At 43.5% G+C, this 15975-nt stretch overlaps 1 protein-coding gene across 1 annotated transcript in view; it reads left to right on the plus strand.

Moving 5' to 3' along the window:
- Window positions 1-926: 926 nt before the first annotated feature.
- MAP3K5 (mitogen-activated protein kinase kinase kinase 5) overlaps window positions 927-15975 on the plus strand; it is a 212873-nt gene continuing 197824 nt past the window's right edge. The window contains exon 1 of the mRNA XM_060029910.1: window positions 927-1771. Within this exon, the coding sequence (XP_059885893.1) occupies window positions 1348-1771 (424 nt within the window). The 5' untranslated portion in view covers window positions 927-1347. The remainder of the gene's footprint in view (window positions 1772-15975) is intronic.

Raw genomic sequence — 15975 nt, forward strand, 5'->3', positions numbered from 1 at the left:
ACCGGTTTTCTATCTGAGGTAAGTATGCGCGATGTTGGGGGAAATTTTAAGAACCCAAATGGGAACGCTATACCGTTCAGCACTTGAAGCTAATCAATTATTCATGATAGCAGAGCTATTGAAAATTTGAAAATGAAAAGTGCCAGGGCAGACCCGATAAATTTAGCCTGCCACTTGCGGAGAGCCACTGTCACCAGTAAACCACCCTCCAGTTCAGGCCGGCTGCAGGACTGTAGTTGAAGTCTTCCCGCCCCGCGCAATGCTGGCCTCCAGATGCTGCCCTAGTCCTGCCAGCGCCGCACGCTTTACCGGACCGCGCTGCAGAGCGAGGCCGGCTGGGGCCGGAGGGGGGCGCCCTGGCTAAGGGGAACGCTGCTAATGCCTCCTGCGCTGGCTCTGAAGACCCGAGTATTCGCAAGAGAGACTTTTTTTGCGCCATCCTGTCGTCGCGTGCGCTCCGGGCTTTTGCCTACTCCAGGTCTTCTTGGGTGGAGGGCCCGGTGGGTGACGGTGCAGAACCTTGGCCCCGGGCGGCGCTCGGGGCTGGGTTGAGGTCCGGGAGCCGCGGCGCAGTCGGTTTAGTCCGGACTCGAGCTTCCCAGCAGCGCCCTCCCCCGGGGCGGGCCCTGACTCTCGGTGCCGCGACGAGTGGGCGGCCAAGAAGCCGGTGGCCGACTGGGCGAGCTGCTGCAAGGAGCGGTGAGACTGGAGCGGCCAGGCTGGTGCCAAAGCGGGCGCGGCGATCGGCAGAGAAACGAGGCCGGGGAAGGAGGAGGAAACAGAGCAGATGAAGGGGAGCCGCCGCCGAGGAAGAAGGCGGATCCTTTCGGCGGCCGCTGCAGCTGTTCCGGGACGCGGTCCAGGGAGTCGGCCCGCCTCTGAGGTGCTGGCCAGGTAGCTCCCCACCCAGAGGGCGCCCTCCCCGACCCCTCCCAGAGCGCCCGGCACGGAAGGAACCAGGACCGCACTCCGGGTGGCCAGGGCGCACCGCACCCCGAGAGGGGCGCCCTTGAGTCGCGCCGCGGCGCAGGTTCGCTAGCCGACTTGTCCGCCCGCCAAGAAAAGGAAGCGCTGTCTCTTCCCGCTCAACCCGGTTCCCCACCCCTTGTACTCTACACCCTGCAGCGGGCGAGCGGCGCGGCCACGGAGGCGCCGAGGAGGGGCGAGCCTCCGCCGGGCAGCGGCGTCCCTTCGGGGGAGAGGGCGCCGGAGAGGAGGCGGCGGCGCGGCGCGACACGGGATGGCAGCTGCTTAGCCCGGCGCGCGCGGAGCAGCCCCGAGCTGTGGCTGGCCAGACGGTGCGGCTGGGCGGGGGACGCCGCCGCCACTGCAGCCCGGCCGGGAGAGATGAGCGCGGAGGCGGGCGAGGGCATCACTTTCTCTGTGCCACCCTTGGCCGAGGGCGGCAGCTACCGGAGGGGAGGAGCGGCGGCGGCCGCCGAGGGCGAGGAGAACCAGCTGCCGCCGCCGCCACCGGGCAGCTTCTGGAACGTGGAGAGTGCCGCCGCCCCTGGTGTTGCGTGTCCCAGTGCCACCCCCGGGAGCAGCGCCACCCGGTGCCGGGGCAACTCTGGTGGCGGAGGAGGCCGACGGACCACGGTGGCATATGTCATCAACGAAGCGAGCCAGGGGCAGCTGGTGGTGGCCGAGAGCGAGGCCCTGCAGTGCCTGCGGCAGGCGTGCGAGACGGTGGGCGCCACCCTGGAGACCCTGCATTTCGGGAAACTGGACTTTGGGGAAACTGCGGTGTTGGACCGTTTTTACAATGCAGGTGCGTGTGCAACCCCTTCCCCATCCGCCGCGGTCAGGGTTCACTTTTTCCCAGGCCACCGCAGGGGGAAAAATGTTTTTTGTTTTCTTTCCTGGGCAGGAAAAAACAATTTCTGGGCAGCAATCGTGCTTCCTACTTATTTACTTCTTGCCCCATCTTAGAGGCAGCGAGCCGCGCTGCGTGACTGCTCCGGGCAGCCTCTCGCAGCTCTGGGGAGAGTGTATTTGTGCGAGAGTCTGACTGCCCAGCCACCAGGAGCCCGGCGTGCGTGTGGTCCTCTTAAAGAACTTCTGATCTCGTGCATTGCGAGATATTTGCCCCAGTCAGCCTTTTCTACATTTAGTGTTTTGGTTTCTGTTCTGTTAGGTTTGGCCCACATTTTCCTTCTGTATATACCTGTGCCTGTTTTAGATGATGTCCTCATTTTTTCTGTGTACTTTTGAGAGTACAGAAATCATGACTTCTGCCACTCAGCCAGCTGCAGGCAGAGCGGATCTGTATGAATTTGCATGTTATGTCATGATCTTCCCAGCTCCCTTAACCTTAAGTTTAGTGGTTTGATTTCCCATCTCTTACCAATTTGAAGTTTCAAGAAATTACTTCCAAAAGCAACTTTGTAATTTACACTAAACTTGTATGATATCTTTGTTAGGATTTTGGTGAAAGAACCAAGGCCTGTTTTTTATTACTCCATATGCCCTGATGGGCTGGAAAGTATATAATTTTTTGTTTGTTTGTTTGTTTGTTTTGTTTTTTGCGGTACGCGGGCCTCTCACTGTTGTGGCCTCTCCCGTTGCGGAGCACAGGCTCCGGATGCGCAGGCTCAGCGGCCATGGCTCATGGGCCCAGTTGCTCCGCGGCACGTGGGATCTTCCTGGACCGGGGCACGAACCCATGTCCCCTGCATCGGCAGGCAGACTCTCAGGCACTGCGCCACCAGGGAAGCCCCTGGAAAGTATATAATTTTAACATTGTTTAAAACACTGATATGCTATTTTAATAACTAAGATTAGATTGGCCTAATAAAGTGTGCCCATTAAAGTGGTTGCTAGAATAATTCATGAAAAAAAATCTTTTCAACCTATTACAGATTTCAGAAAGTGTCACTGCAATTCAAGTGACTGCAGCAATTTGCTATCTGTTAGCAAATGTTAGGGATGAAAGCATGTTATTGAAATTAACCTTTAGCACCCTGTACAACCAATGTTGAGGATATATACATATTTATTTCTTTTATAAGTGGGGGCATAAAATTTGATTTAATGGTGGTTTCAAGCAATAAGGTTCTTGCATTTGTGATCACATAGAAGGTTTTATAATCCAATCTTGTTTCCAGTTCTAATTCTCTTCAGTCTCTTCAAAACACCTTAAGTAGGCTTGTGTCCGTCTTGGAATTCAGCCAAAGCTGAATATTTTAAGAACAAGAAGAACTTCATGTTAAGGAAGCCAGACTAAATAAACTAGGACTTTGGTTCGGGTGTATTTTACAGTCTTGGTCTTCATAACTGGACATGAGTATAATATATTTTAGGTTGGTTCTTTGTGTGGCTTGCTTTTCTAAACAAGAAATATAACTTTTCTAAAAACTACAGCACTTTTATTTTTGGATTATAATTTAGAAGAAGTTTCAAAGAACTGAAAGGTATGTGAGGAAAACACCCAGTGAAATAAGAAGTCTGTTTTTATTGCATTGATAGATTGGGTATTTTTTATAAAAGTAATCTTAAATTCTAAGCTAATTTGCAAGAGTTTCCTAACAAGGCTCACGTACTGTTTATTCTCCAAATACTGTCTCTGGGAAAGGGAGAGAGAAAGATTAGAAGGGACCAGACATTTGAAATGTATCTCATTTAATCCTCCAAACAAGCCTGTGAAGAAAGTACTTAGCATCCTTCTTAGATGAGAAAACCAAGAGGTCCATCACTGGCCCAAGGTCATAGGTAACAACTGGTTAATGGAGGATTTCACTTTGGGTGCCTGATTCTAGAAAGTCCGGCTTCGCCCTTGCTATCTGCATTTAGCTGGGCTAATTTACTCTTAGAATCAAGAGAGGGAAGCATCAAACTCATGTGGCAGAGAGCTGGCAGGGACCTTATGAGCCATCTTGGTGCAATGTGGAATAGTGGGGAGGAGGACACGCTCTAGGAAAACCAGTGTTTCCGGGCCAGCTCTGTCCCATCCCACTGCTTTGTTCAACCTGGGCAGGCCCCAGTTTCACCCCTGCCTGTGACATGATCTCTGAGCTTCCTCATTCAGCATGAAGATGTTGAAGATGTGACCGAATAAGGATGGTATCAGTTTTGTCCAAACCCTTTGTTTTTCTAAACTGAGGGCGGCCAAGATAGATAGTAGTAGAACTTGACTTCTGATTTCTAAGAGAGCGCTTGCTCGTCCTCTACCAGAGTTCAGCAGATTTTTCTGTAAAGGGCCAGATGGCATAAACATTTTAGACTTTGCAGGAGGTGTCTCTCACAACTCCTCAACTCTGCACGTATTACTCAGGAGGACCTAAACAAATGATCGTGGCTGTATTCCAGTAAAACTTTGTTGATGGACACTGAAATTTAAATTTCATGTAATTCACAAAGTATTATTCTTTTTTGATGTTCTTCCCCCAACCATTTAAAAATGGAAAAACCAATCTTAGCTTGCAGGCCTTACAAAAACAGGCCTGGCAAGGTTTTGGCCCCATGCTGACCATTGCTCTACATCCACTACCTCTGCTCGAAAGTTGAACCATTATGATATAGTGGGAAGAACATCATCCCTCAAGTTCCATCTGAGTTTTCATCCTGGCTCTGCTCTGGACCACATAATTGTGAGTGAGGCCCTTTGTCTCCTTCAGCGGCCTATAAAACTGACCAAGGATGGAAGTAGAGGGGGAGATTGAAGAAAATTTCTAAGATTCCCTCATGTAATCCTGTGAGTTTGTAAAGGGAAGGCAGCAGGGTGTGCGGGGACAGAGCACTGGAACAAGAGTTTCAACATCTAGATCTGGTCCTGGTTCTTCTCTAATTTGGAGCAAGTAATTTAAAATCTCAGAGAAGGGTTGTAATAATTGGGTTCTAAGATTCCTTCCAGCCCTCAAATTCTGAACCTTAAAATTGTGACAGTATTGATTAAAAAATGAATCACTTCAGTCCACAGAGATGAATGAACTGCTTGTATTAATATCTATCATGTTGCCACCTCCAGGAGATCAGGGTCCGTGAGAAGCGCAGATTCATGTCCTGGTTGTGAGGGTCTACACGGAATGCCTTGGGCTTCCAGGAAATAGCCTCTAGAATCAAACTGGGGAGTGGGGTTCAGAGGTGACCCCAATCTGCAATAGAATGGTAAGCAAGAGGGACTTAACAAGGGCCTCAGCATTTCAAAGGGAATGTTGGTGTTCGAACAGCTCAGCTTAATAGAATGAATAAGAACTTAAAGCTTGGTTACATTTTTAGAAGCTTCCGCTATCTTTGTGTACTGGTATCTTTCTAAAGAATAGATTGCAGTTAAAGGTTTTCACTGATTTTTCCCTATTTGATTATCGTTCAACTGTAATCGAGTTTGTTCTTTGACTACACTTGTCATTCGCTCTTTCATTCCCGTTCTGAGAGGAAACTAATGTTCTATCAAAGATTTTATGAAAATTCATTGTACTTACATATACAATACTGTCACTCAGAGACGGCAGTTGCCAGGCTAACAACACCCCTTCCCAGCTCCCTGCATTGCAGGCAGTAAATTTCTGTGAAAGCTAAGAGATGTCAGTGATACAGATGTTAGTGATGCAGAACTATTCCATTCAGGTAGACAGACCCCAACTGGCAGGGTCTCAACATTTTTAAAAAAATGAACATTAGTTTTGTGAAGTATGGCTGGTATAGGCTTTGTTATTCCCCTGCTTTGCTTATGGAAAAACTGAACCATAAAAAAGTTATATTCGTTCATTCAGGCTAAATGATTCAAGGTTGCTGCTTAGATCCAGGAGCACACTTTTTCTTAGAAATAGATGGTGGTTAAATTTGGGACTAGACTATAAGAAGCCTTGTTAATTCAGTGTACTTGAAGTGTGAACCCCATTTATCTGTTTAAACATTCAGGAAATTATGTTCCTGCCAACCTAAAACTGGGACTTTTTTAAACAATTAATTATTTAACTTATTTTTGGCTGCGTTGGGTCTTCGTTGCTGCGCGTGGGCTTTCTCTGGTTGCGGTGAGCGGGGACTACTCTTCGTTGTGGTGCGCGGGCTTCTCATTGTGGTGGCTTCTCTTGTTGCGGAGCACAGGCTCTAGGCACGTGGGCTTCAGTAGTTGTGGCACGAGGGTGCAGTAGTTGTGGCTCGCGGGCTCTAGAGCTCAGGCTCAGTAGTTGTGGCGCACGGGCTTAGTTGCTCCACGGCATGTGGGATCTTCCCAGACCAGGGCTCGAACCCGTGTCTCCTGCATTGGCAAGCAGATTCTTAACCACTGCGCCACCAGGGAAGTCCTGAAACTGGGACTTTGAATACATCCTTCCCTGTGTTAGAGTCAGGAACTTTTGCGTTCATCTGGCTTCTGGTAGCATCTTGGCTGGATGTACGAGCATCACTTTGGATTGGTGGTGTTGAGAAGAGGGGCTCTGGTGAGGCAGGGGACAAAGGAAGGATTGGGTGGCTTTAGGGAGAGGAGGAAGCCTGGGCAGGGACTGAGGAGGAAGGATGCTCAGCGAAGGAGGAAGTGATACGGCAGGGGATCCGTAAACACTTTCACCTTCGTCCCCTCCAAACCTATTTATGGGGCTTGACTTGCAGCTGATGTAAGACCCAGGGACAGTGCTCTGCTCAAGGGCACCTCACTCCCTCTCTGGGGGCTCAGGATTGGATGGCTGCCTGCTTCCCCTTTCCTTGCCCCTGGCCAGAACTTCTCCTGGCCTTTCTCTTAGGCAGGCTCTCTGTATTGCAATCTCTTACTCAGCCTTTCACCCATTAGCAACAGTGGGTAACAGGAAGGAAACACATGGAGGCTGAAATTTTAAGAATTTAGCCTTTATATTTTCATCTCTATAGTGTTCCCGCCTTACTTGGGTTTGTGATAAAAGTCACCCATTTGGGCCATGTCACTGGACAGGCATCTGAACTTTCTGGGTTTGGTTCCACTTGCTTCCAGCACAGCTCCTTAGGACTTCCAGTCTCATTTGATAACAAAACAAAAGCAAACATAACCTTTGTCTCCTCTCTATCTCAGACTGAGAAGTTCCTGAGAATCTTCCAGCCCAATTCTGCATTTTCTACTTTTAAATCCAGGGAGGCTTTCATATATACTGTCTCATATACTTGGAGGGAGAAGTATACTTGGGTGGCGTCAGTATTTCCTAAATATTGGTTCCCATGAACTGGTTTAAAAAAATTGAAGACTGACATGAGTTTGTCAACATTTTATCTTTCCAGGTAAGTGTTATAAAGAGAGAAAAAGAAAACTTGACAACCAGCCAGCTACTGCCATGACTTCTTAAAAAGAAAACACATTTTTTTATGTTGAATTAGGGAAGGCATAACTTTAGAGTAAAGAATAGCTTTTTGCATACAGTAAATGTGTGGAAAAACGCATTATTTATTATTCTTTTTCCCATTTCACCATGATGGATGAAAACTTTATCGTGCCAATTAAAAGAGCAGTGTTTGAGAACCTCTAGTCTAAACCACCTTATAGCCCCTTCCTACCTCATCACTGCTTCTTCACCCAAGAAACAAGCCTTAGCAAAATTATCAAAAGAGCAAACATAGGCAAACTCATAAAGAAAAAGTCTAGTTTAGGAAGGGATTAAAAAAATATCCCAGTAGAGGCCCACTCATGGTTTTTCTCTGGGCTGTTGACTTTTTGCCGGCATATCATTGCCTGCCCCCTGTGAGCTCAGAACACTGTGCTTCCTCTTGCTTTCTTGGAGGCAAAGTTAAAATTTTCCAAAAAGAGCTTTACTAGAAAATTGGAAAAAAGCAAAACGAAAAACAAAACTCCAAAGCACAAAAATAACATTTGTTTTTAGAGCACCCATTTCTCATCCCAGATAGTCAACTGCAGCTTGTCCCCACTGGTCCTGCTTCCCAGGCTCCTGGGATCCTGGTTTCTTGTTTCAGTTTGGTTGCCTTTTGTCTGCTTCGTATGTTCATCAGTTGATAGTTCAAGTTGGTTCCACGTCTAGGTGAAGCCTAATTATAGGCTCACAACTTGGCCTTGTCTCACCAGTGGCCGTGGCTGGTGCCAGCCTTCTGGGAGTTCTCTGCTACAAGTCAGTTCCCCTCTGGTGGCTGCAGGGACTGTCCCTTGCTTCCTGTTTTGGAGGCCTGGTTAGAGGCCCGTTCAGTTCCTGTTTCTGGTTTGCGGGATAAAATTGGTTCACTGCTTCTCTGTGGAGCAGTGGGAGGTTGACAAGCACAAAGCCCAATGAATGTGCAAGTTTCCACCAACAGGTACCAACTGGTTTTGCTTTGCAAGTAGTTGCCCTAAGCGGACCCTTCAAACAGCACTCCGCTCTGCCTGAGGCAAGGTGAGAGTTGAGACTATAGTAAATGAGGTGGGAGTGGGCAGTGTTGCAGGAACTACAGCTGTGTGAGTATCAGGAAGAAACCGGTAACCAACAGCCTTGGGAAAGGTATATCTTGAGAAAACAGCCTCACTGTCCCATAAACTGGATATAGATATGTGGGGAAACTGGCTGTTTAAGAAAGCTACCCCTTATTTTCAGGGAGCAAAATTAGATTTGCAAATTTTATTAGTGTCATAAAAGAAAAATAGGAAAGCAAAGCAAAATTATAATTTATTTTAAAATCCACTGGTGATTCTAATATGTTGACTTCTTTCATTGCTTTAATATATTGGCTTTTATCTCTGGCTGGAGATGTTGACTTAAGAAACTCATCAAGGGCTTCCCTGGTGGCGCAATAGTTGAGAATCCGCCTGCCAATGCAGGGGTTACGGGTTCGAGCCCTGGTCTGGGAGGATCCCACGTGCTGCAGAGCAGCTGGGCCCGTGCGCCACAGCTGCTGAGCCTGTGCTCTAGAGCCCGTGAACCACAACTACTGAGCCCATGTGCCGCAACTACTGAAGCCCGCGCGCCTAGGGCCCGTGCTCCGCAACAGGAGAAGCCACTGCAATGAGAAGCCTGCGCACAGCAACAAAGGGTAGCCCCCGCTCGCTGCAACTAGAGAAAATGTGCGCACAGTAACAAAGACCCAACGTGGCCAAAAATAAATAAATAAATAACTTTATTTATTAAAAAAAAAAAGAAACTCATCAAAATATGTGTCAGATTATTGGCGAAGGAGAGACGCTATGAGACAAAGCTGATTTTTAAAGTCTTGTCTAATTATTCCAAAAAAGTTGGAAAGTGAGTACTTACATCTTATGTTTTTTATTTTGTAATTTTGTTTTTTTCCAAAAGAAAATATAAAAACTAAAAGATACAGAACCCAGGCTACATTGTGGCAGTTTTCTTAGGGGGACACAGAAGAGAGGAGAAAAAATTTAAATGTTAACAGTGTCTTCTACTGAAAATCCTAGCAGAGCGGATCTGTGTAACTTGAATGCTTCAGAAGTTGCACAAGGTAACAGTAAACATTCCACAAGCAAACCATTTCTGTTACAGTAGGTAATCAACAATGAGCAAAGCAATTGCCTTTGGTATATGATTCATGCAGGAAGGAAGTTATATTTCTTTGTACAGCAAGGCTTTAAAAGAGGTTGTGACCAATTACATTAGTATTTTCCAATACTTTTAGTCTCTTCTAAGAACTCTTAAGAAACGGAAACATGGAGGAGAACTACTCTAGTGAATTATCAGTGGATGTCAGGCCATCTGACCACTGACTCCAAACCATATAAAACCAGGTATTTGCCTAAGCCAGAGAATTCTCTCTCCTTTCAAAATCTAAGTTACCCCTATTTCTTATTTAAAAATCATCCCCAAAGAATTAAGGAAACCCAGGCTATTACATGTCAAATACCTCTTGATATCACATTCAAGTTTTCTAATAAGTTCATTGTGACAAGTATCAGCTTAGAGCCAAGGCAACCCAGGACCAGGAGTGTGATTCCTCCTGTCCAGGGGCCACAGCGGCTTTTACCTCCAACTAGGTGTTTTCCAGTTTATAGTTGGGTCACACTGGGGCGTAGGTGATTTTATGTGGCTAAATCAGAATGATAATGTAAATGTATATTGTTCTATGCAATGGAGTCCTCTTTTGATTATCTTACTTGCTTCAGAAAACAAATAGATGTGGCAGTGTAGTCCTCTGTCTTTCACAGTTGAGGCAACTCCTCCTTGGAGAAGGGTATTTGACTTGGCCAGAATAAATCGACTGGTGGAGTAGGAAGTCGAACTCACCTCTTCTGAATCCCAAATAATCCAGGCTTTTCCCCAGTATACTACAGAGAAAACCATGAAAAAACCAGTAAGATAATAAAATTGGTTCAAAGGATAATTTGAAGAGCAGATACTACACACACATACACACACACACACGCGCACGCACACAATCAGGAATGCTGCAATGAAATTGCTGATAGATGCCAAACTGCTAATGTACTGTAAGGCAATTCTTTTTTTTTTTTTTTTAACATCTTTATTGGAGTATAATTGCTTTACAATGGTGTGTTAGTTTCTGCTTTACAACAAAGTGAATCAGTTATACATATACATATGTTCCCATATCTCTTCCCTCTTGCATCTCCCTCCCTCTCACCCTCCCTATCCCACCCCTCTAGGTGGTCACAAACCCCCTAGCTGATCTCCCTGTGCCATGCGGCTGCTTCCCACTAGCTATCCACCCTATGTTTGGTAGTGTATATATGTCCATGCCTCTCTCTCACTTTGTCACAGCTTACCCTTCCCCCTCCCCATATCCTCAAGTTCATGCTCTAGTAGGTCTGTGTCTTTATTCCCGTCCTAACCCTAGGCTCTACATGACATTTTTTTTTTTTTAGATTCCATATATATGTGTTAGCATATGGTATTTGTTTTTCTCTTTCTGACTTACTTCACTCTGTATGACAGACTCCAGGTCCATCCACCTCACTACAAGTAACTCAATTTTGTTTCTTTTTACGGTTGAGTAATATTCCATTGTATATATGTGCCACATCTTCTTTATCCATTCATCTGTTGATGGACACTTAAATTGCTTCCATGTCCTGGCTATTGTAAACAGAGCTGCAATGAACATTTTGGTACATGACTCTTTTTGAATTATGGTTTTCTCAGGGTATATGCCCAGTAGTGGGATTGCTGGGTCGTATGGTAGTTCTATTTTTAGTTTTTTAAGGAACCTCCATATTGTTCTCCATAGTGGCTGTATCAATTTACCTTCCCACCAATAGTGCAAGAGTGTTCCCTTTTCTCCACACCCTCTCCAGCATTTATTGTCTCTAGATTTTTTGGTGATGGCCATTCTGACTGGTGTGAGATGATATCTCATTGTAGTTTTGATTTGCATTTCTCTAATGATTAATGATGTTGAGCATTCTTTCATGTGTTTGTTGGCAATCTGTATGTCTTCTTTGGAGAAATGTCTGTTTAGGTCTTCTGCCCATTTTTGGATTGGGTTGCTTGTTTTTTTGTTATTGAACTGCATGAGCTGCTTGTAAATTTTGGAGATTAATCCTTTGTCAGTTGCTTCATTTTCTCCCATTCTGAGGGTTGTCTTTTGGTGTTGTTTATGGTTTCCTTTGCTGTGCAAAAGCCTTTAAGTTTCATTAGGTCCCATTTGTTTATTTTTGTTTTTATTTCCATTTCTCTAGGAGGTGGGTCAAAAAGGATCTTGCTGTGATTTATGTCATAGAGTGTTCTTGTAAGGCAAGTCTATAAGTATAAATGTTGGAGTCATCTATTCTATAAGGTGGAAATCAATTGTATCTCTACCAAACAATATTCATTTGTATCGCTGTGGACAAGTATTATTTGCATTACTATCAGTTTTATACAACTTAACGTTTATCCCAAAAGCATTATAAAATGGTTTTATCACTAGAAAGACAGTCAAAGGTGCTTTTTTTTTTTTTTTTTAAATCAGATAGTTCCCAGAGGATGCCTTGACCAGAAATACACCAGTGTGTTGCTTGCAGTGTCTGCAAACCCAGCTTCATTCATATACTAGGAAATCATCATTACTAACAGGAACTTCAGTAGTCTAGATCACTCCAAACAGGTTTATTTTTTGGAGGGAAAAAATGCATATAATATTTTAGAGGGCTGGCAAATTGCTCTAAGACTCCACACACCAAATATGTTACTTTGATCTTGTAATTTAAGGCAAGTCATACGCAAATGAACACCGTGTGTTACTGAGTGCCAGGTGCCGTGCCAGTCACTCTACATGCCTGAACTTATTCAGTCTTTATGAGGCAGATAATACCAGTGGATCAGTTTCACACATGGGGAAACTGAGACCCTGCAGAGTTATCCACTTTCCCAGTGCCACTTGGTAGAACCAAGTTTTGAACCTAAGACTGTCTGATCCCAGAGTCTGTTCATTTTTAATTATGCTCTCCTGTCTGCTAGAAATAAATTTTCTGTTTGAGAACATTTAAATTACAGTCTTCTCATCAGTAGACATTTGTTGACTACTTAAAATCTGCAAGATTTCTTCCTAAGGTCTGCACAGAATTATGTTAAGAGTGCAATTTCTGCCTTTTATGGTCTTACAGTCTGCCCATTGAATTCAACAATTTAATAAATAATTATTGGGAGCCTACCACATGCAAGGTGATGCTCTAAGTAGTGAATAAGTGAAACATCCAAGGAAATTTTTTAAGGACTTCACAATATGGATGATATCATTAAACTGGACACATGAGAACAATGTTCATTACTGCTATAACAGATGTGAAAATGCATTGAAAATAATAATCTTACACACCTGTAAACTACGCGTTAGGCTCTTCACTTTATTTTTATATGAAATCAGTATCATGTTCCAAAATTATTTAAATAAATACCCAGATTTTATTAAAAACCTTTAAGGTCTTTTATAAATTTTGACAAAATCTATTAAATTGACTTCAAGGAAGAATTTTTTTATATAATGACTCATAGAAACAAGTGGAGCTATTACTTGAGACTTAGAATCTTTTTTCTTATATACTGTTTCTACAGTAGTGGAATTTGATCTGTATTTAAATTCTCTTGTATTAATCCTTTCAGTTTGTGAAAAAAATTGAGGCTATTTTAGGTAATTGCAACATGCCAACAATGTAGTATCAATTTAGGATTCCTTAGGCATATAGTCCATGATAAAATTGTGTTACTGGCTTGTTGATAATGCCTGGGGCCTATGTATGGTCCTTGGTTGACAGAAAATAGTCAGCTTGAATGCCAAGTTACTGAGTGGCTGGGCAAGAATGAAGATCGTAAACAAACAAACAGAATTCCATTTAGAGAATGGAATCTAAATGGCAGACACATATTAGATACCTTGTTGATGCTTGCAGAACCAGATCTGTGTTATGGTATACATAAAAATGACTAAGGTTGAAATCTGGGCGACCTTTGAACTTTCTAAGCAACATTATGAATGTACACTTTATGTAACCTTTCTAATTCTTTTTTTAATGTTTATTTATATATTTATTTATTTATTTTTGTCTGCGTTGGGTCTTCGATGCTGCATGTGGGCTTTCTTTAGTTGCGGTGCGCAGGCTTCTCACTGCAGTGGCTTCTCTTGTTTCAGAGCATGGGCTCTAGGCACGCGGGCTCAGTAGTTGTGGCTCGCAGCCTCAGTAGTTGTGGTGCACGGCTTAGTTGCTCCATGGCATGTGGGATCTTCCCAGACCAGGGCTTGGACCTGTGTCCCCTGCCTTGGCAGGCGGATTCTTAACCACTGCACCACCAGGGAAGTCCTCTAATTATTTTTGAGTCACATACATACAGTTGATGTATGTTAGTTCTACCAAGACAATTTCTAGATTTTTAGGAATTGGTCTTGGGAAACTAGCTTTGGTTGATCCAGTGAAAATTCAGATCTTTGGATCTAGATAGTCGGATTTTAGCTTTTCAAAACTAACTCTTGGTCAGTTTACTGTTTACTATTTATATACACTCAGAGTAAGAAAAGATTTCTAGACTATGTAGAGTGGCAGAGTCTGGCTTTAAAACCTAATGTATCTGTGTGTGTGTGTGTGTGTTGCAAAACAGAGTTGGGGTGTAAGTTGCTTGGCTTGATCTAGTGAAATTCGAGAACAATGCTGTAGCTTGCACGTGAGTTACGACAATAGTTGGCCTAACTTTTCTTGCCCAGCAACTTAGTGCTGCCAATAGTTTACGTGCTTAAAGTACACTTGGCAGTTGGTAAATCTGAAATAAAGTTGGAAAGGAAATGCTAGCCTAGACTCTTAATAGAGTCCTAGACTCTTCTTTCCTTTATAACTCAGTAGTGTAGAACATTTATTTGATCATTAAATATGCCACATGAGTGGGTTACCCAAGGACTGATCCTGCTGTGTTTACTAGTGTCAACCTGCAAATCTGCATTTGTGTTGTTTCCAATGTCTAAAATTAAGGGTTGTCAGCATTATGAAATCTTTGCACAGTCAGCTCTGCTTTTGACTTAACATTTAATTTCCAGGAGTACTTTGGTAGTGTTTCCTGGTCCATATGGCGTGTATTCAAATGAGTGACGCACTTGGTCATAAGTTTTTATTTGGATTGATTTATGTCACACCAAGGTATAAGTGACAAAAGTTCATATTTATCACAAACATAGTATGTTTCCAAATCTCACTTTTTAAGGTTCTTTTGAAGAAATGAGTTAGATGCAAAGATGGACTAGTGAAGAAGTAAATTGCAGGAGCGTTTCCAAGCTGCTAACATGTAAATATTCATTAGCGTTCATGAATGACAGGGTTAAGGCTTGGTTTGCTTGGATTTACAGAAAATTTAAAAGTCCAGACAGAATCCTGTTCTCGATTCTTTGTTTAAGGCAACAGAAGTCAGAAAAAAGGCAGACAAGAATTGTAGGTGACTGAGCTCAAGTAACCTCTGTGTAGTTTTATGGTTACATTTATAACTGTCGTTCGATGCCCATTTATGAAATCTCGGAGAAGGTAAAACCTTGATAGCACGAGAGTGACACTTTTCTGTGTCAGCCAAATCTCTTATACACTTGGAACCAAAGTTAAGATATTGCTCTATCTCTCTGGTTTGCCTCCAACATTGAATCATATTTTCACTGTTTGGTGAAAGGGAGATAAGTAATGGAAAATCGCTACTTCACAATTTCCAAGCTGCTCAGAGCTCAGGACTCTGCGTTTAATAAAACTCTGTTTTATTAAAGAAGCAGGTTTCATCTTGTTAAATATATAGTGAACATTCTTCGTGATTGATAATCTCTTGATTATCCAAGGCTGGTATCTTCTTCTTATTACCTCTTTCCATTCATTGTTAATCTTGGAATAGCCCAAGAGGGACTAGACACCATCCTTAGCAGCAAGTTTGTTCACACAAAAGCCGTTGCCACTGTGTTGTGACACTGCTTGGGAATTTTGAACAAAATTGTACTATGATATTTATGTGTTGTCGTGCCTTCATTTTCCCAGACCACCACTATTTAATAGGTTTGTGCTTTCCTATGAAAATATCATTAGACATGTTGGAATAAGTTTGCAGAGACAGATGTATGAAGCAGCCCTGATTTTTCTGTTTTCAAATTCCACTTTTTTGGGTTGGTTCTCCTTTATTTCTTTGCCAGGGGAGTAAGAGCATGTTCCCTAAACAGAGTTCTGTGCCAGAGGATAAGCCAACTTAATTTGAGACGATTTTCTAAGAGCATTAAAGGAGAAAAAAAAAAGCTATGATTGGAGAATCCAAGGCCCTAATCTGCTTTCAGTTTTCAGTTACCTGGTCTAAATTGTGAAAGCTCCACCTAAGACTTGAACTGGCCTATGAGCTTCTGATGACTTTATATTTAGTCTATGAGAATTACCTTCTCAAGTCTTTTAATTGTCTGCTTTAACCACAGAAGAAAGTATTGTCCAATATTTGAGCTATAATATGTGGTCACCAGGGAAATTCCTTCCTAAATCCAGCATATTGCATAGTTATTTATGAGCTGGAGCTTAGCATTCTTTTTTATTTAAGCTAAGAATAATCATGGAACTCTTTAACTTTCTATTTTTTAGCCCTTCTTTAAGATCTGTGTAATTTTTTATTGATGTTTATGTTAGTCTATCTGTTACCTCTTAAAATAATC

Source organism: Delphinus delphis, chromosome 14 (assembly GCF_949987515.2).
Source record: "Delphinus delphis chromosome 14, mDelDel1.2, whole genome shotgun sequence".
Taxonomy (NCBI): Eukaryota; Metazoa; Chordata; class Mammalia; order Artiodactyla; family Delphinidae; genus Delphinus; species Delphinus delphis.